The sequence below is a fragment of the Hypanus sabinus genome, chromosome 4 (genome assembly GCF_030144855.1).
Source record: "Hypanus sabinus isolate sHypSab1 chromosome 4, sHypSab1.hap1, whole genome shotgun sequence".
In the NCBI taxonomy this organism is placed as follows: Eukaryota; Metazoa; Chordata; class Chondrichthyes; order Myliobatiformes; family Dasyatidae; genus Hypanus; species Hypanus sabinus.
Genome location: NC_082709.1, coordinates 68,558,221 through 68,578,368, shown reverse-complemented (window position 1 = coordinate 68,578,368; position 20,148 = coordinate 68,558,221). Strand labels below are relative to the sequence as shown.

At 41.1% G+C, this 20,148-nt stretch overlaps 1 protein-coding gene across 1 annotated transcript in view; it reads left to right on the top strand.

Moving 5' to 3' along the window:
• vwc2l (von Willebrand factor C domain containing 2 like) overlaps window positions 1-19,907 on the top strand; it is a 40,402-nt gene extending 20,495 nt beyond the window's left edge. Inside the window, exon 3 of the mRNA XM_059966107.1 lies at window positions 19,222-19,907. Within this exon, the coding sequence (XP_059822090.1) occupies window positions 19,222-19,373 (152 nt within the window). The 3' untranslated portion in view covers window positions 19,374-19,907. The remainder of the gene's footprint in view (window positions 1-19,221) is intronic.
• The last annotated feature ends 241 nt before the right edge of the window (window positions 19,908-20,148 follow it).

Here is a 20,148-nt window from a genome sequence, read left to right as displayed (position 1 = left end):
GGTGCCTTTGACTTCCTAACCAAAAGACCACAATCTGTGCGGATCGGAAATAACATTTCCACCTCACTGACAATCAACACTAGCACACCTCAGGAATGTGTGCTTAGCCCACTGCTCTACTCTGTCTACACCCATGACTGTGTGGCTAGGCATCTATTAATTTGCTCATGACACAACTATAGTTGGCAGAATTTCAGATGATGATGAGTGGACCTACAGGAGTGAGATATACCAGCTAGTTGAGTGGTGTCACAGCAACAACCTGGCACTCAACGTCAGTAAGACCAAACAACTGATTGTAGACTTCAGAAAGGGTAAGACGAAGGACCATACACCAGTCCTCATAAAGGGATTAAAAGTTGAAAGAGTGAGCAATTTCAAGTTCCAGGGTGTCTGTACTTCTGAGGATCTGTCCTGGGCCCAACATATCGATGCAGCTACAAGGAAGGCACCAAAGACACTTGCAAATTTCTACAGATGTACTGTGGAGAGCATCCTAACTGGCTGCATCACCGTCTGTTATGGGGACGGTCTACTGCTCAGGACCAATATAAGCTGCAGAGACTTGTAAACTTAGTCAGCTCATTATGAGCACTAGCCTTTGTACTATCCAGGATGTGTTTCAAGGAGGAATACCTCAAAAAACTGGCATCCATCATTAAGGACCCACATCACAGAGGACATGCCCTCTTCTCATTTCTACCACCAGGAAGGAGAAACAGGAGCCTGCAGGCACACACTCAAAGATTCAGGAATAGCTTCTTCCCCTCTGCCATCTGATTTCTGAATGTACACTGAACCCATGAATATTAGATGCTGCCTGGCCTGCTGTGTTCCACCAGCATTTTGTGTGTGTTGTTCCATGAATATTACCTAATTTTTTATTGTAACTGTTTAACATATATATATTTACTGTAGTTCACATTTTTTCTCTGTTATGTTTTGTATTGTACTGCTGCCACAAAGAGAACAACTTTCATTATATATGCTGGTGATATTAAACCTGATTCTGGTTCTGATACCATGTGTATAGGCCTGGCTTGAAATGCATTGTGCGCAGCTTGGTAACATCTATAAGCTGTATGCAAAGCAGGTGGAGGATTATGGCTTGCAATATTTATTTGTACCAGTGTTGTTATTTGGAGCACCATGCTCTGCCCTTACCCTCACACACTTTAGCATATATTCAGCGAATGAATACCATCCATCAATTTCCTTATTACCCACCCATCCTTAATCTTATTGAAATGGTATCAGCACCTAGGTCTGGTTTACGTGCTGGAATATTTTTTTAGGCTGTATGCACATCAGGTGCTTTCACATCCTCACTACAATTTTGTTAACTTATATAGGAAATGCCCTGGCTGATATGGAAAGAATTTTCAGGTGACTTAAAGGACTTTAACACTTGAAAGGCCTGTTCCATCCAGACAAACCAGTCTGCTCAGTCTCCAACTTTTGCATTAAGCATGGCAAGGAGAATGACCAAAAGCCTTCAGATCAGAGTCAACTAGTGGAAGAGGAAATAAAATAAAATTGCTGTCAGAATAAGACTGATTACACTAGTGGTTCATGGAGGAATGAATCATTTGAAAAATGATTGTTCGGGTAGTGTGGCATCCTGGAAGGGAGGGAGGAACAGAGCTAAAAGGGGGCTTGTTTTGTCTACTGTTGTTTCATTGCTTGTTGTGTTCTGCATTGTTCTGCCAAGCATTGTGGGCTTGCAATGTTGGTGCTAGATTCTGTGGCACATCCCTAGGTTATGCTGGTTATTAACACAAGCAACACATTTCACTGTATGTTTTTGTTCTGTATTTAATATCTCAGTAATACTTCTGTAATCTTGTGCATATATTGTTTGATTAAGCATTCTTATTTGTGTAAATAATTCATTACGGGTTATATGCCTAAACTTATGAATTGCATTCATCACCACACTCCCACGTGATACATGCATAACTTATTTAAAGTAAACATAAAGTTAGACCCACATTCCTAAACTCCCATATCTTCCTTTGATGAAAGATGAAGAAAGTCTTTGGGATTCTCTTAATCTTACTTGCCGAGGACTTATCATGATTCTTCTTGTTCTGCTAAATCCCTTCTTGAAGTCTTTTCCAGCTCTTTTATAATTCTCAAGAGCTCCATGTGCTTTTAGCTTCCTAAACATTATATGTTTTCTTTCTACAAATTATTCCATGAAAGATTGGTTAATAAAACTGAGGCTCTCTGAATAGGAGGTTCAGCAACAATTTGAATAAAATTCATTAGCTTGAAGCAGCAGGCTATAATAAAAGGTTGTTTTGCAGGCTTGGTAATAATGGACAGCTACTGTTCCCTGCAGAAATATATTAAAATTCCTGAGATTAGCCAGTGATGCAAACTTGGGAGTGTGACAGTGAAGATAATAAAAATTGACTGCAACTGAACACGAATAGGCTGGTAGCAAAAACAGACAGGTGGCAAGTGGAATTTAATGCAGTGTGAGGTGATGCATATTAGCAAAAGGATTTGGTTGGGTTTGGTTTGGGAATCACAGCATAGACAATGGTGTAATTCCAAGGAGTGCATTATAACCAAGGGACCTGGGCATTTATATGCATGGAACTTTGATGGTGTAAGCACTTATTGAGAAAGTGGTCAGCAAAGTCTGTGGGATTCTGGAGTTTATGAAGAGACCTATGTACAAAACAAAAAAATCTGAATCAGGTTTAATGTCACAGGCATATGTGGTGAAATTTATTGTTTTGTGCCGGCAGTACATTGCAATACATAACAATGAAAATTTGGGATTTCAATAAAAAAATGGAAATTAAGTAAGTAGAGCAAAACGAGAGGGAAAATATACTGAGGAAGTGTGCATGGGTTGATTGTGCATTCAGAAATCTGATAGAACCATAGAACTTTACAGCACAGAAACAGGCCTTTTGGCCCTTCTTGGCTGTGCCAAACCATTTTTCTGCCTAGTCCCACTGACCTGCACCTGGGCCATATCCCTCCAAACCCCTCTCATCCATATACCCGTCCAAGTTTTTCTTAAATGTCAAAAATTCACCATTCACCACTTCATCTAGCAGCTCATTCCACACTCCCACCACTCTCTGCATGAAGAAGCCCCCCCACCCATGTTCCCTTTAATCTTTTCCCCCTTCACCCTTAACCCATGACCTCTGGGTTTTTTTCTCCCCTAACCTCAGTGGAAAAAGCCTGCTTGCATTCTATCTATACCCATCATAATTTTATACACCTTGATCAAATCATCCCTCATTCTCCTACGCTCCAGGAAATAAAGTCCTAACCTATTCAACCTTTCTCTATAACTCAGTTTCTCAAGTCCCAGCAACATCCTTGTAAACTTTCTCTGCACTCTTACAACCTTATTAATATCCCTCCTGCAATTAGGTGACCAAAACTGCACACAATACTCCAAATTCGTTCTCACCAATGTCTTATACAACTTCACCATTACATTCCAACATTTATACTCAATACTTCGATTTATAAAGGCCAATGTACCAACAGCTCTATTTACAACCCTATCTACTTGTGATGCCACTTTTAGGGTATTATGTATCTGTACTCCCAGATCCCTCTGTCCTACTGCACTCCTCAGTGTCTTACCATTTACCTTTTATGTTCTACCTTGGTTTGACCTTCAGAAGTGCAATACCTCACATTTGTCTGCATTTAACTCCATCTGCCATTTTTCTGCCCATTCCTCCAATTGGTCCAAATCCCTCTGCAAGCTTTGAAAACCTTCCTCACTGTCCACTACACCTGCAATCTTTGTATCGTCAGCAAATTTGCCACATTATCATCCAGATCATTGATATAGATGGCAAATAACAATGGACCCAGCACTGATCCCTGTGGCACACCACTAGTCACAGGCCTCCACTCAGAGAAGCAATCCTCCACTACCATTCTCTGGCTTCTCCCACTGAGCCAAAGTCTCATCCGATTTACTACCTCTCCATGTATACCTAGCAACTGAATCTTCCTAACTAACCTCCCATGCGGGACCTTGTCAAAGGCCTTACTGAAGTCCATGTAGACAACATCCACTGCCTTCCCTTCATCCACTTTCCTGGTAACTTCCTCGAAAAACTTTAATAGTTTGATTAAACATGACCTACCACGCACAAAGCCATGCTGACTGTTTCTAATAAGTCCAGTCTATCCAAATACTTGTAGATCCTATCTCTTAGTATTCCTTCCAATAATTTACCTATTGGCAGAAGGGAAGAAGCTGTTCCTGAAACGTTATGTGTTTGTGTCTTCAGGCTCTTACGCCACCTCCTGTACTGCAATGACCTGGGTGATAGGGATTATTAATGAGAGACATTGCCTTTCTGAGGCATCTCCCTTTGAAGGTGTCCTCAATGCTGAGGTGGATAGTGCCCTATCACTCTAGTTCGTATCCCCTGGCAAATTGGTTTAAACCCTCCCCAGCAGCTCCAGTAAACCTGCTGGCAAGGGTATAGGTCCCCTTTGGGTTCAGGTCGTACCTTCCCTAGAAGAGATCCCAATAATCCCAAATCTAAAGCTCCAGTTCCTCAGTTACAAATTCATCTCTCAAATCATCCTGTTCTTGGCCTCACTGGCACATTCAACAGACTGCAGTCCAGAGGTTGTTACCCTGCATGTCCTGCTTTTCAGCTTTTCGCTAAACTCTCTCTTTTCCATCCTATGTCATTGGTACCAAAATGTACCAAGATGTCTGGCTGCTCACTCTCCCCCTTTAGAATGTTATGGACACGATCTGAGACAGCCCTAACCCCGGCACCTGGGAGGCAACATACCAAATGGATCTGTCTATCGTGTCCACAGGCTCTCCTATCTACTCCTGTAACTTATGGAATATGTTATCACCACTGCATTCCTCCTCTGCCCCTTGCCTTCTGAACCAGAGTGCTGGAGATCTGGTCACTGGGGCTCCTCCCGGTAGTTCTTCTCCCTCAACAGTATTCAAAGCAGTATACTTGTTATTGATCATATTGATTGACTATATTGGTTCCAGAAATGAAGGAGTTTTGCCACAAGCCCTAGTTAGGATTACTCTTCTTGGTACAGAAGAAATTAAAGAAAAAATTTGAAAGAGGTGTCGAAGATTATGGCATGTTTTGATGAAAAGACAAATAAATATAAACTGTTTACATTAGCTGATGTGCTAAGGACTAGGGTTTTGGCAAGAGTCGTGAGGGGAGTGTAAGGGGGATATTTTTTAAGTTCATTCATTCATTATATGCCTTGTCATATGATGTAGGCAATCATGGTCTTTCCATGACCATGATTATTCTTGGTAAATTTTTCCACAGAAGTGGTTTTGTCATTGCCTTCTTCTGGGAGGTGTCCTTATAAGATAGATGACCCCAGCCATTGTCAATACTTTTCAGAGACTGTCTGCCTGGCGTCAGTGGTCACATAACCAGGACTTGTGATATGCACTAACTGGTCATATGACCATCCCCCACCCGCTCCCATGGCTTCACGTGATTCTGAACGGGGCGAGAGGGCAACTATGCAGATGCTGCACCTTGCCCAAGGATGACCTGCAGGCTAGCAAAGAGAAGGAGCACCCTACACCTCTTTTTGACATATCTCCACCCCTCCATCTTATTTTTTATGCTCTGTGTAATAACATGGAACATTCTGTCTATCAAGGTGATAGGAGTCAAGTTTCAAAAGCCATGTAGGAAAGCTCTTGAGGAGTATAAAACATGCAAGAACAGTGGAAAAGAACAATGCAAAAAGAGACTTAGATTGAGTAAATAACCAGAGACTTTTTCCAAGGGTGGAAATAGCTAATACAAGAGGTGATAATTTTAAAATGACTGGAGGAAAGTATTGGGGGCTGGGTGCAGAAGTAAGTTTTTTACACAGAGAGAGATGCATTATAAGGGTGGTGACAAAGGCAGATACATCAGGGACATTTAAGAAACTCTTTGACAGGCATGTGGATAATAGATAAAAAATGGAGGACTCAGTGGGAGGGTGCTGGCCAGTGATGTAGTGGCATCTGCACCAGACTTTGAGGCGTGTTGTCCCAGGTTTGAATCCGGCCGGCTCCTTACATCTGTGCTGGGTTGAGCGTCGAGCCAGCAACTCGGCCTCGTAAGAAAATGGACAAATGCTTAGGAAATGACAGGGTTGCTGCCCGATACGTCACAAGACACAAAGTGGAACAACTATGTTGAAGGGAAGTGTTAGATTGACCTTAGTGCAGGTTAAAAGGTCAGTACAATATCGTGGGCTGAACTGTGCTGTCATGTGCCAAGTTCTATGTTCCAACTAACAAGCTTACTGAAAAGAAAATAAGTAAGAATTAAACAGATCAAATGGCTTCCTCTGATTGATTCTGATGGTTTTAATTCAATAGCTTTCTGCTTCCCACCCCCACCCCCAAGAGTGCAGCATGTTTAACCTCCCTTCTTCTGGGCCCACCAAGCTCTACTGCAAACAAAAGTATCAAATCTCAGTCTTCCCATGATCGGCCTTCCCAGGTGAATTTCACTTGTTCAAGACCTCCTACTCAGTCTAATCCAACCACAATGCATTTTCCTCTTTGAAAAAACCCAATAAGCTTTAAATTGTAAATAAGTATATTGGCCTCCCTCTGATACACATTGTCAATGAACTTCACTGAGAATGAATGCACACTGATATTATAAAACTTGGGCAGCACCTGTCATGGTTTCTTGAAATAACCAGGAGTCGCAGAAGATTCTTCGAGAAATTTAAGTCTTTATTTGCAAACAAAAGCTGAGACGATTAATGAACGTGTCACTAATTGCCCGCTGAACCTAGTACACACAGTATTCGCTGAACACAGTATTCTTTATAGTAATTTCTTATCTAAGTTTCATTAGCATACCCAGTCTCCGATCTCAGTTACATTAGCATACCCTGTCTCCTATCTCAGTTACATTAGCATACCCCGTCTCCGATCTCAGTTACATTAGCATACCCCGTCTCCGATCTCAGTTACATTAGCATACCCCGTCTCCTATCTCAGTTACATTAGCGTACCCCGTCTCCTATCTCAGTTACATTAGCATACCCCGTCTCCTATCTCAGTTACATTAGCGTACCCTGTCTCATATCTCAGTTACATTAGCATACCCCGTCTCCTATCTCAGTTACATTAGCGTACCCCGTCTCCTATCTCAGTTACATTAGCATACCCCGTCTCCTATCTCAGTTACATTAGCGTACCCCGTCTCCTATCTCAGTTACATTAGCATACCCCGTCTCCTATCTCAGTTACATTAGCGTACCCCGTCTCCTATCTCAGTTACATTAGCATACCCCGTCTCCTATCTCAGTTACATTAGCATACCCCGTCTCCTATCTCAGTTACATTAGCGTACCCCGTCTCCTATCTCAGTTACATTAGCGTACCCCGTCTCCTATCTCAGTTACATTAGCATACCCCGTCTCCTATCTCAGTTACATTAGCGTACCCCGTCTCCTATCTCAGTTACATTAGCGTACCCCGTCTCCTATCTCAGTTACATTAGCATACCCCGTCTCCTATCTCAGTTACATTAGCGTACCCCGTCTCCTATCTCAGTTACATTAGCATGCCCTATCTGCTTGCAATGCTTATCACCAGCACATTAGCTTCTCCGTTCGCCACCAATATTTCTGCTCAGTAGCCCATACTTGCTCTAGTCTACTCCCTGGAACACGTGTCCCCCTTTCCGGCCTTGACTGGTCCCCATACCATCACACCACTCCATAGCCCATCTACCATCTTACTTTCACTGTCAGCTACATTCTTAAGGCACTGATGCGTTCAATAGTACAGAGGCAATACAGAGATTACATTCTTACCAAAAAATTGGATACATAGCAAATAGCAAACACAAGGTCAAGGCTGGCCACATAGTTCTGGTCACACAGCAAACGACGCAACTTTATTCTCCAGTACACCAAGTCTGTGAGACAAACGAAACTGCAAATGTTGGAAACCCACAAGATACTGGAGGAACTCAAGACATTGGGCAGCATCAATGGAGGAACATGGGGAAGAGTCTATACCCTTAATCTGGACTGAAAAATAGTGGGGTGATAGCCATTCTAAAAAGGTTTGAGAGAAGGGGTGGAGCAAGAGCAGGCAGGTGATAGGTGATCCAGTGGAGGCAAGGCAAGGTTGGCAGAGGAGGGAGGGGGGAGTAGTAAAAGCACCAGAAGCTGGCAACTGGATGTGAAAAAGGACAAAAGATGGTGCAAGCAAATAAATAGCAGATGTCACACCTCACTATCAGATGTGGGTAAGCGTGCCCGACAAGGGTCACCAGTTCAGAAAAAACAGACAGTAAACCGCAACTGCACTTCAGTGTAAAGGGGTTGTGTTTAGTGCCAGGAGGAAAAAGTGCAAAAGCTGCCCAAAAGTTGTGAAGAAAAAAAAGTACTTGCAAATAGACAAAAAAGATTACAAAAATATAGAGGCTTTTTCCACAACACACTTTGTCTTTAACTTTCCAATATAATTATTCACCAACCGTCAACTCCAGCCTCCACACCTCTGTAATAAAGCCAGACTGAGGGCTTAAATATGCCTCCACCTGGCCTAGAAGGAACAGGAAAATCTACTGTTGGTCGGGGGTGGGGGGGGGGTGATCATATGACCAGACCATAATAATTATTTCACAATCAGAAATGGAACAACAATGCCAACATCCTACAGTTTTATTCCACAACAAACTCATAGATCAGTGTCCACATGCTTAGATGAATATAAATGAATAGTGCCACCCCACCAGTGGTGTTGCCTGGATAGTGTATAGTGCACCTGTCCCTACTAACACAGGCAGTATTTTAGGATGCCCCAAACTGCCCCTCAGGTATTTTTGGTGCCATTGTGCTGTCTACAAACCAATGCATTGGAGTGAGTGAAAATTAGCGAAACTGTTTGGAATGCCTGAGTCAAGAATCCATTTTAATAGAACATAGAATAACACAGCACATTACAGGCTCTTCGGCCCACAATGTTGTGCCGACCCTCACACCCTGCCTCCCATATAACTCCCCTCCTTAAATTCCTCCATATACCTGTCTAGTAGTCTCTTAAACTTCACTAATGTATCTGCCTCCACCACTGACTCAGGCACTGCATTCCACGCACCAACCACTCTGAGTAAAAAACCTTCCTCTAATATCCCCCTTGAACTTCCCTCCCCTTACCTTAAAGCCATGTCCTCTTGTATTGAGCAGTGGTGCCCTGGGGAAGAGGCGCTGGCTGTCCACTCTATCTATTCCTCTTAATATCTTGTTTTTTTAGGTTATAAACCGGTAGAGCAAATTAACTGAAGGGATTTGATTAGCCAAGCTAGCGATTGCTTTGCTTTTGGGGTGTGTAAATGGTGAACTCCCAAGAACTGCAGAATGAGAGGGAAAAGTACATGAACTACTGGGGAAATAGATGGACAGGGAGGAATGACTAACCGGGCAAAGAGACAAGGTTAGTGGGAGAACTAGCAAGGCCAACCTGTTCTGTCACAGTAGAGGAAAGTGGGGCTTGGAGTAAAGGAAGAGAGGGTGGGGAGCAGAGGGGCAGGAGAACCAGTAGAAGGAACGTGTGGGTGGTAAACAGATAGAAAGGGGGGAGAAGGGGAAAGAGGCATGGTGGTAAGAGAGGCAGATAGATCTGGAGGAGAAAGGAAATGAGCAAGGTTACAGTCACTGGACATTTGAAGAATTGAATGTTTCTTACTGCCAGGATGTAGGCTGCCCAGGCACAATACTTTCAATTCTTCTAGTTTGCATTTAGCCTCAACTTCGCATGCTGCCTGTGTTTCATGCTTTCTATACAAAGTGAAACAATTCAAAAGTTAAGGTCAAAGCCACACTAATTTTATTATCAAATTAAGTGTATGTCACTACATGCAGCCTTGAAATTCATTTTCTTGCAGGCATTTACAGGAAAATATAGAAATTAGTTTTTTGTGCGGGGGAGGGGTTGATGTTCCTGTTCCATTTTGTGCGGGGTGGGGTGGGGTTCAATGATCAGGGTGCTGGCGAGCTTGATGTTTCTTTCCCAATGACTTTCACATTTTTTCTTTGTGTTGTGGCTATTTGGAGAAGACAAATTTTGGAGTTGTATAAGGATACATGCTTTGATAATATATGAACCTTTGAACCTTTGAGTGAATTATTTAAACAAACAAGAATGCTTAATCAACCAATATACACAAGATTACTCAAATATTACTGAAATATTAAGTACGCAATGCCACAGGGAGAAACACAAACTCCTTACATATCATTGGGAATTGAGCAGCGCTGTCGTTCCAACGTGCTTCAAGGCCGCCACCATCGTCTCCATGCCAAAGAAGTCTTCAGTGTCCTGCCTCAACAACTACCATCCCGTTGCACTCACATCCATTATCATGAAGTGTTTCGAGAGGCTCATCATGAGGCATATCAAGACCCTGCTGCCCCCATCACTGGACCCCCTGCAGTTCGCATATCATCCCATCCACTCAACAGATGATGCCATTGCCATCACCCTCCACCTGGCCCTAACCCACCTGCACAAAAAAGACATGTAAGTTCGAATGCTGTTCATAGACTTCAGTTCAGCATCCAACACAATCATTCCTTGGCACCTGATTGGAAAGCTGAATCTGCTGGGCCTGAACACCTCCCTCTGCAACTGGATCCTAGACTTCCTGACTGGGAGACCTCGGTCAGTCTGGATTGGGAATAGCATCTCCAAAACCATCACGTTGAGCATGGAGGCCCCCCAGATCTGTGTGCTCAGTCCACTGCTGTTCACTCTGCTGACCCACGACTGTGTAGCAACACACAGCTCGAATCACATCATCAAGTTTCCCAATGACACGACCATGGTGGGTCTCATCTGCAAGAATGATGAGTCAGCATACAGAGAGGAGGTGCAGTGGCTAACAGACTGGTGCAGAGCCAACAACCTGCTTCTGAACATGAACAAAAAAAAAGAGATGGTTGTTGACTTCAGGAGAGCACAGAGTGACCACTCTCTGCTGAACATTGACAGCTCCTCCGTTGAGATTGTTAAGGGCACCAAATTTCTTGGTGTTCACCTACGGATAATCTCACCTGGTCCCTCAACACCAGCTTCATAGCCAAGAAAGCCCAGCAGCGCCTCTACTTTCTGCAAAGGCTGAGGAAAGTCCATCTCCCACTCCCCATCCTCACCACATTCTACAGGGGTTGTATTGAGAGCATCCTGAGCAGCTGCATCACTACCTGGTTCAGAAATTGCACCGTCTCAGATCACAAGACCCTGCAGCGGATAGTGAGGTCAGCTGAGAAGATCATCGGGGTCTCTCTTCCCGCCATTATGGACATTTACACTGCACGTTGCACCCACAAAGCTAACAGCATTGTGAAGGACCCCACACACCCCTCATACAATCTCTTCTCCCTCCTGCCATCTGGCAAAAGGTACCAAAGCATTCAGGGTCTCACGACCAGACTGTGCAACATATTCTTCCTCCAAGCCCTCAGACTCCTCAATACTCAGAGCCTAGACTGACATCTACATCATTTATTATTATATTGAAATTTGTCCTCTACTGTGCCTATTGTCTTGTTTATTAATTATTTATGTATTAATTAATTATTGTACTGCCCTGTTCTGTTTTGTGCACTTTATGTAGTCCTGTGTAGGTCTGTAGTCTAGTGTAGTTTTTGTGTTGTTTTACGTAGTCTAGTGTAGCCTTGAGTAGTCTCACATAGTCTAGTGCACTTTTGTGTTGTTTCATGTAGTACCATAGTCCTGGAGGAAAGTAGTTCCGTTTTTACTGTGTACTATACCAGCAGTTTATGGTCGAAATGATAATAAGAAGCGACTTGATTTGATCTTACAGCTGGTGTTGCAACAGTATTATGCAAAATACTTCTCTTCCATGCTGCTCCAGAAACCCCATGTTGTTTGTCTCAGCACTAACATTCATCAACTGCCATGGTGTCTTTTTATTTTACAGTAGATACAATTAAACATGTCCTTAAAAAGCACTCAACATTAATGGCCCAAGGATTCCTTTAACTGTGTCGTAATTGTTATTGCCAATAAACCTGCCTGAGCTACAGTGGCATCTGTATATGGTTTAGTCAATAATACTCTTCCCTCTGATTCAGAAATCTGTGACTACAGTGCCTTTCCAGAGACCTGACAGTTGTCCTGTAAACAGTACTGGTTTCTAGGACCTGCACCTTCATGGATGCAATCTATCAAATTAGGCCACATCTGTTCTCTTGAGTGGATATAAAGAAATTCCATAAAACAACCCTCTTGCTCGTCTTCAAAGTAATTTTTAACCAATTTTTCTATCATTTAGCCACTGTTGTTTATAGATGCTGGCTTTGTAATTCTAATGCAATGCTTCATTGACCGCAAAGCTTTTTTGGGTATTCTTTAATGAATGAACTAAGTGCTACATAAATATTAATTATTTTTGAATTTGATTATTAACCGTTGCCTCATGAAGACCCTGAGTTCTAATTGCCAGTTTTAAGGTTGTTAAAATAATTTTATTTTATATTATCTTGCTCTCTCTTAGTGCAAATTTCCCCTCCTTTTCTCTTTCTTTAACTGAGCTCTCTCTCTCCATCTGTTCCGTCTCTTACCCTCCCATTTTTAGACCTTAAGCTGATAAGAAGTAAGAGATGAATTAGGCCATTTGGCCCATTGAGTCTGCTCTGCCATTCCATCATGCCTGATTTATTTTCCCTCTTAATCCCATCCTCCTGTCTTCTCCCCATAACCCTTGAATACCCTACTAATCGAGAACCCATAACAAACACTTTAAATATACTCAACGACTTTACCTCAACAGCCGTCAGTAGCAATTACTACCTCTTCAGTGTAAAGATCATGAACATAGCCCAGCACATCACACAAACCAATCTTCCATCCTTGGACTCACTTTACACCGCACATTGTCGGAGCAGTGCTGCCAGGATAATCAAGGACAGAACCCACCCAGCCAACACACTTTTTGTCCCTCTTCCCTCCAGGAGAAGTTTCAGGAGCTTGAAGATTCGTACAGCCAAATTTGGGAACACCTTCTTTACAACTGTGATAAGACTGTTGAACGGATCCTGACCCGGATCTGGGCCGTACCTTCCAAATATCAGGACCTGACTTGCACTACCTTACTTTCCCTTTTCTATTTTCTAATTATGATTTATAATTTAAATTTTTATTATATTTACTTCGATTTGTACTCCAGGGAGCATGAAGCGCAGAATCAAATAACGCTGTGATGATTGTACGCTCTAGTATCAAATGTTTGGTGACAATAAAGTAAAGTTCTAGTGGTCCGATATCCCCCATGGATTCTATCTCTCTAATTTATTCTGTTTTGGTCTTTGCATTGTTAATTTCACAACTGTTCAATCTGATCAGCTAAAGCGATATCTTGTTGGTGTTGATTCAGCTAACTGTTGATTGAACTGTTCAATCTGATCTGCTAAAGCGAGATCTTCTGGTTGGTGTTGGCATCATCTAAAGCAATATCTTGTCGGCTGGTGTTGATTCAGGTCATGGATGCCCCATCTTCTTGTGTATTTAATTACTAGCAGTTTCAGTAAAAATTACTTTCAGCAGATGGGTACAGGGATGACAGTAGATGTGAAGTCAGTGCAGAGTACTGGATCCTACATTATAAGTAACAAAGACTAAATATTGCTGTCATATTTTGAGATATTCCATGTATCATTCAGTAATTTACAACAGTGTTATTTATCTTGGGTATTACTGACATTCACATCACTTTATTGTTCATGGGCCACTTCAGTAAAAATAACTTTTTAATATCCTGCGAAAACCCAGTTGTTCAAATCCCCCAGTGTTTCACTTTTATGCAGACCACGTCTCAGTTGTACATAAAATTCTAAAGTGACTTTCAAGCAATTGCAATTCAAATGTATTTGATGATTAATGTTATACATATTTTCAAATTAAGGGGAAGACTTAAATGTCTACATCACCTTTTAGAACTGGCTTATTTATACTGTTTTTATTGAAGAAATTATTGATTCACCATGTTGAATTCCAAAGAAGAAATGGGCATGAAGCGCAAAAGAACTTCTAGTTCATTTAAAGCGGAATAGCTTAATGCAACAGAAGAAACTGCTACGTCGAAAGCTCATGAGGTCTGGAACATGCAGCCACGAGAAATATTTATGTACAATTCAGAAACTGGTGTTATTGTCATGATGTAAAAGTTGCTGGAGAATTTGCAAGTTGGAAGAAGTGGAGTGATATTTGGAAACGTAACTTTTTAAAGTATCATTTAGCAAGGAAATCGCACATGGACAGTGTGCAAAAGATCTGGCGAGAAAATCCTTCATTACCCGCTACGGGTTTGCTACGTATGTTTTGTGAGAGTGCAAATGAACGAGAGCAAAAAATGATCAAACCTAGAGGAGAACAAATTTCTTACTGACAGTGTTTTGCTAGCTGTTTAAATTAATACCTGTGTATATATATATATTATATATAAAATCCAAATAGACACATGTTGTTGTCACTGGGCAAAAATTTGCACAGTAAGAGATTTTTCTGCATTAAAAATTGGAACATTGGTACAGATTACCAATGTCAAATATATATATTTTTCTGAAAGTCTTTTTTTGCTCTGCAAGAAACTGTGTAAAAATAATAGATGAAGTTTATTTCATTGATTTGTATAGTTTAATTAGGTGGGAGATATTTATTACAGTTTGATGTATGAATGAACAGAAATCTTACCATGCCAGTTTTGGACTAGGTTTTGTATATAGGAAGCTACACTAGAGAAGTTTATTCCCCTAAGCTTGGTAAAACTGGGCAAGTTTATCTCTCTGTCTCACACACACACACACACACCCTTCATTTCCTTGAACTCTCTCTTTGTCTGCCTCCATCTACCATCTACTTGCCACAGTCTTCCAGCTCCAGTGCCACTCCCCTCCCCTACTTGGCACAGCACACATCTAATCTTCTTCAGTTCACCAGTCACCTCATACTCCTGCTCACCACTCTTCCTTAGGAGGTTAAAGTCCTGAAGAGAATCTGCATTTTGTACTGAAGCCTTCAAAACCTCAGGATGTTCTGAAACACTTTAAGGCCCGTGAAAGATATAAAAATGCAGAAAATGTTGTAATGTAGAAAACAGTAATTGAAAAGATGGAAGAGCCTGGCATCTAATTAAGGGACACCAAGTTTCAGTGTTATTGTAGAATTTTTATTGTTTTAGGAATGGGTAAATGAGGAAGGTAGGAGCTGTTTGCTTCTGAGATTCTGTAAAGGAATAAATGCTCTCCTTTCAGCAAAATGCTCGACAACAAATTATGCTTGCCATTATAATCATTATTCATAAGATAATTATCTTTTAATTGATATACTTTGGATGTAATTAGTAATTTTATTGCCTCAACAATCTATATTGTTGGAGTGAAACACAGAGTGAATAATTCAGATGTTTGCAGTGATGTATTGCTGGAAACAGCACAAGAGTATGGTGCAGTACAATTCATTTAATGATCTATTGGGAGTCGTGTAGCTCAAGAATAATCAAAATATCAAACCAGATATAGCAGATTTCAGGCTGTCTTGGGACAATTGTCATTATGGTATTTGCATTGGTGTCCAAGTTATCCATCTTGCATAGCCCTAAAAAGCGACTTTGCCATCATTGGTGAGACTGTTTATTTCTTTAGTGATACAGTGCAGAGTAACCCTTCTGGAACCTCGAGCTATGCCACCCCAGCAACTGCCAACAAACCCAATTATCCTAAACCTAATCGCGGGCCAATCCACAATGACCAATTGACTTACCCAGTACGTCTTTGGACTGTGGGAGGAATCCAGAGGACCCGGGGAAAATGAAGACATCCCACAAGGAGAATGTACAGACTCCCTACAGAATGACACCAGAATTGAACTCAGGTCCACCCCTAGATGTAACAGTGTCATACTAACTGATGCCGGTGTATCTGATATTTACAACACTGATGAGGTTACAGTGTGTAATTAATAGTGTTAGAGAGAGAGAGAGAGAGCATATGGGATATTTCAGGAAGTAGTGGGAGTAATCACAAAACAAAAATCTAATCAACAAGTTCAAATGAATATGTAAATCCAATAAAGAATTTAAAGCAACAATCTGATCTCCCAAGATTAGATTTATGTCTTCTAATTATTTTCTGGTATCTGGAATTGTTTGCAATATGTGTCATCTGAATGTGGGACAAATGGGCATGCCCTCTCTGTGTTCCTGAAGGTACACAGTATCTTTCCTCATGCTTGAGGAAATGTGTAGATGGTAGAGCACAGAGCCTGTCCATTTTGCCCAGTTAGTCTGTGACAGTGTCCACATTCCACTCCATATCATCCTATCTCATCTAACCTGATTCATCATTTCTTTCATCAGATGCTTTGAAGAAAGATCAACCACCTGAAAAATAAACTAGGTTCTTTCTCTCCATAGATGCTGCCTGAACTGCTGGAAATCTCCAGCTGTTTCTCTTTTACCTCCACAGATGCTGCCTGGACTACTGGACATCTCCAGCCGTTTCTGTTTACATGATTCACTTTCATTTCCAGTTTTCCTCAAATGTGTTGATATTATTTGATTTGACTACTCCATTTGGCAACAATCACTACATTCTAACCATTCAAATTCAAAGTCAAAGTAAATTTGCTATCAAGGTATGTATGTCACTGTATACTACCTTGAAATTCATTTGCTTGAGGGCATTTACAGGAAAAATAAAGAAATATAATAAAATTTAGGAAGAATGCTTCCAATAGAAGTGGTAGAGGCAGGTTCGATATTGTCATTTAAGGTAAAATTGGATAAGTATATGGACAGGAAAGGAATGGAGGGTTATGGGTTGAGTGCAGGCTGGTGGGACTAGGTGAGAGTAAGCGTTTGGCACAGACTGGAAGGGCCGAGATGGCCTGTTTCCGTGCTGTGATTGTTATATGGTTAATGCACATAAGCAAAAACTGACAAAAACCAATGTGAAACAGAAGACAGGATTTGCAAATATAATAAATATATAATACTTATTACATGAGAATCTGAGTTGTAGAGTCCTTGAAAGTGACTCAGGTTGTGGAATCAGTTCAGAGTTAAAGGTCAGTGAAGTTACCCACATTGGTTCAGGAGTCTGGTGGCTAAAGAATAACAACTGCCCCTGAGCCTGGTAATGTTGTACCTAAGGCTGCTGTACCTCCTGGCTGATGGTAGTAGTGAGAAGAGAGCATGGCCTGGATAGTTAGGATCTTTGATGATGGACGCTGCTTTATTGGGGCAACACTCCTTGTCAACGGAGAAGGCTTTGCCTGTGATAGACTGGGCAGTGTCCACCACTTCCTTTAGATTTTTCCATTCCTGGGCATTGGTCCTTCCATACTAAGCCATGATGCGACCATTCCCTACCTAAACAGCCTTCCCCCAAGTTCCTTATTGGAGTTATTAGTAATTAAATAGCTGTACTCGTCACTTTGGAACTGCTCCTACCAACACACACACATTTTCTTTCACAACATAATTTAACACAAGAACAAATTATAACAATAATCATATCTCACCTTTGTCCCAGCAATTGGTTCACTGAATTAATACGAGCTCCTGTGTGATTTAATCAAGTGGTAGAAGATTAAACACTCAACAGATCTTATGGCTGTGACATGAACTAGAAATTAGACTTGTTGCTCTGATGATTACACAGTATAATAAAATCATTCCAGTAGATTTCACCTTATTATATCTTGCCTGAGTTACCTCAACTCTGGAGAGATAATAAAAAAGTGACACATCACGTATTTAATATGTGAAGTCGTTCAATACCCTTGAAAAATTAAAACCCATGGGACTGAAGGATGACAACATAGACATAAAACAGGTTGAGAAATAAAAATTAGAGTACACTCTTTAAGGGTTCTTTTAAAGAATGAGGCAAAGAACTGAGCTGTGGCTATTAGGATTGCCTACCTAATTCTTATTTTAATCACAAACAAGAGAAAATCTGCAGATGCTGGATATCCCAGCAACACACACAAAATGCTGAAGGAACTCAGCAGGCCAGGCAGCATCTAGGGAAAAGAGTACAGTCAATGTTTTGGGCTGAGACCCTTCAGGACTGGAGAAAAAAACGATTAGGAGTACAGTGGAGATAAAAGGTGGGGGGAAGGGGAGGTGATAGTAGAGAGCTGGGAAATAGATTGGTGAAAGAGATACAGGGCTGGAGAAGGAGACGACAGAAGGCCATGGAAGAAAGAAAAGGGGGGGTGGAGCACCAGAGGGAGGCAATGGCCAGGCAAGGGGATAAGGGGTCAGGTGACAGAGGGAAAAGGTGATGAATTGTATTATTTTAAGACACTTTTGGAACATTGCTAAGGAAAGATGGTGAGACTTTGTTTACTGTGTGGTAACAGCAAATTCAAACACAACTTTCAAAAGGGAATTAAGTAACTGAAAAATGAAAAAAAATGTTGCAGGGCTTTGGAAAATGTGGGGCCAACTGAAATTTTTTCAAGGAGCTTGCATTGAGCTGATGGGTCAAATTACCTCATTACACAAACTCAGTAATGAATTTAGTGCTACCAGTGATCATATTGTTATATCAGTAATGTGTTTCTAGATTAGTATCCTTAATATAACTATTCAATTTGAATTTCCCTTGCCACCCACAATATTTAGATGTCTGGAGAAGCAAACCATCTGCTGGAGGAACTAAGCAGGTTGAATAGCATCTGCGAGAGGGCAAAGTAATTGTCAATGGTTTCCATCAAAACTTCCATCTTGTGTCTTCATTTTAAAATACATGTTTACAACCTCAGAAGCTAGTTAGGGTTTGGTGATGGGTGTGGGAACAGCTGATTTAATAGGCCAGCAAACCACCATTAAATTCCATGTGCTAATTCAAATGTCTGTTCAAATGGAAAGTGCAAGATTAAATTGTCAATGTGTAAGAGTAGTTCTGTCAGTTCTCTTGATATTATCCAAGTAACTGGATTGCTGAAATATTTTGAGAACTGAGCGAGAAGATACGTTTGTTTAAAATCTGCAAAAAAAAGTTGGGTTGCAACATTTAAACCAATCAGAGCAGCAGTCTGACATTTTGCGGTTATTACCTGACATGTTTTGGATCTCCTGTATTTTCAGTACTTGTAAGGTTATTATGCTGTGTTAAATACTCTGTCTTCTAAAATTTGTATCATTCTTCTGGTTTCAGGTCCCAACTGTTTTGCAGGCTCTACAATAATCCCAGCAGGAAAGGAAGTGAAGGTGGATGACTGTACCATATGCCAGTGCTCTCAGAATGGGGATTGGTGGAAGACAGAGCGACAGGCCACGTGTGTCAAACGGGAATGTGAACGACTGTGAAACGGGTGTAAACTGTTCCACTTCTAACTAACTGCCAGCAAAGTAGCACCATAAAAATGCTTCCAGCCAAAAGAATTGCCTAGCTCTACATGTTGCAATAGTCGTTGGAAAATCTAGATCCCTGGTGCAAATACGGTTTGGTGAAACACTATTTTTTTAATATTGTTCATTATCCCATCCTACCTGTGGGTGCTATTTTGGTTGAAAATTAAAGAAGGGTTTTAACTGCTGGTCGCAGATATATTTTGGTTTATCAGTTTTTTATGTTGGATGCAACTGCTTCTTGTGTCATCTTAAGGATTTTTCCTGCCCTCAAATTCACTGCCTGTCTGCACTTAATACTAGAAGCTGTTTGCAGGCAAATTGTGATACTACGGAATTTGTTTCAGCTCTGACTGTCTCTGCTGTTTGCTTCATCTTTACAATGACTGACGGGGGAAAACTATCAAATGAAGACTGTTCATTTTATAATCTGATTCACTAATGTTGTGCCTGAAAATGTAAATGAGAATATTCTAATGAAAATATTTACAATGTGGAATTATAGCGCAACAGTATTTAGTGTGGCTAATAAGCATATTCGATGAAATATATTATTTTGTTAAATATAAAATGTGACATTCTGCAGAATCCACTTAAAATTGCCTTTTTTCTTTACGAGGGAACCATTAAATTTAAGCATAATTACAAATGTATTTAGCATGTTAACATGTTCAGCATTTTCACTAAGGTGGTATTCTATGTAATGGAAACACTGTGCTCTGAATATTAGGTT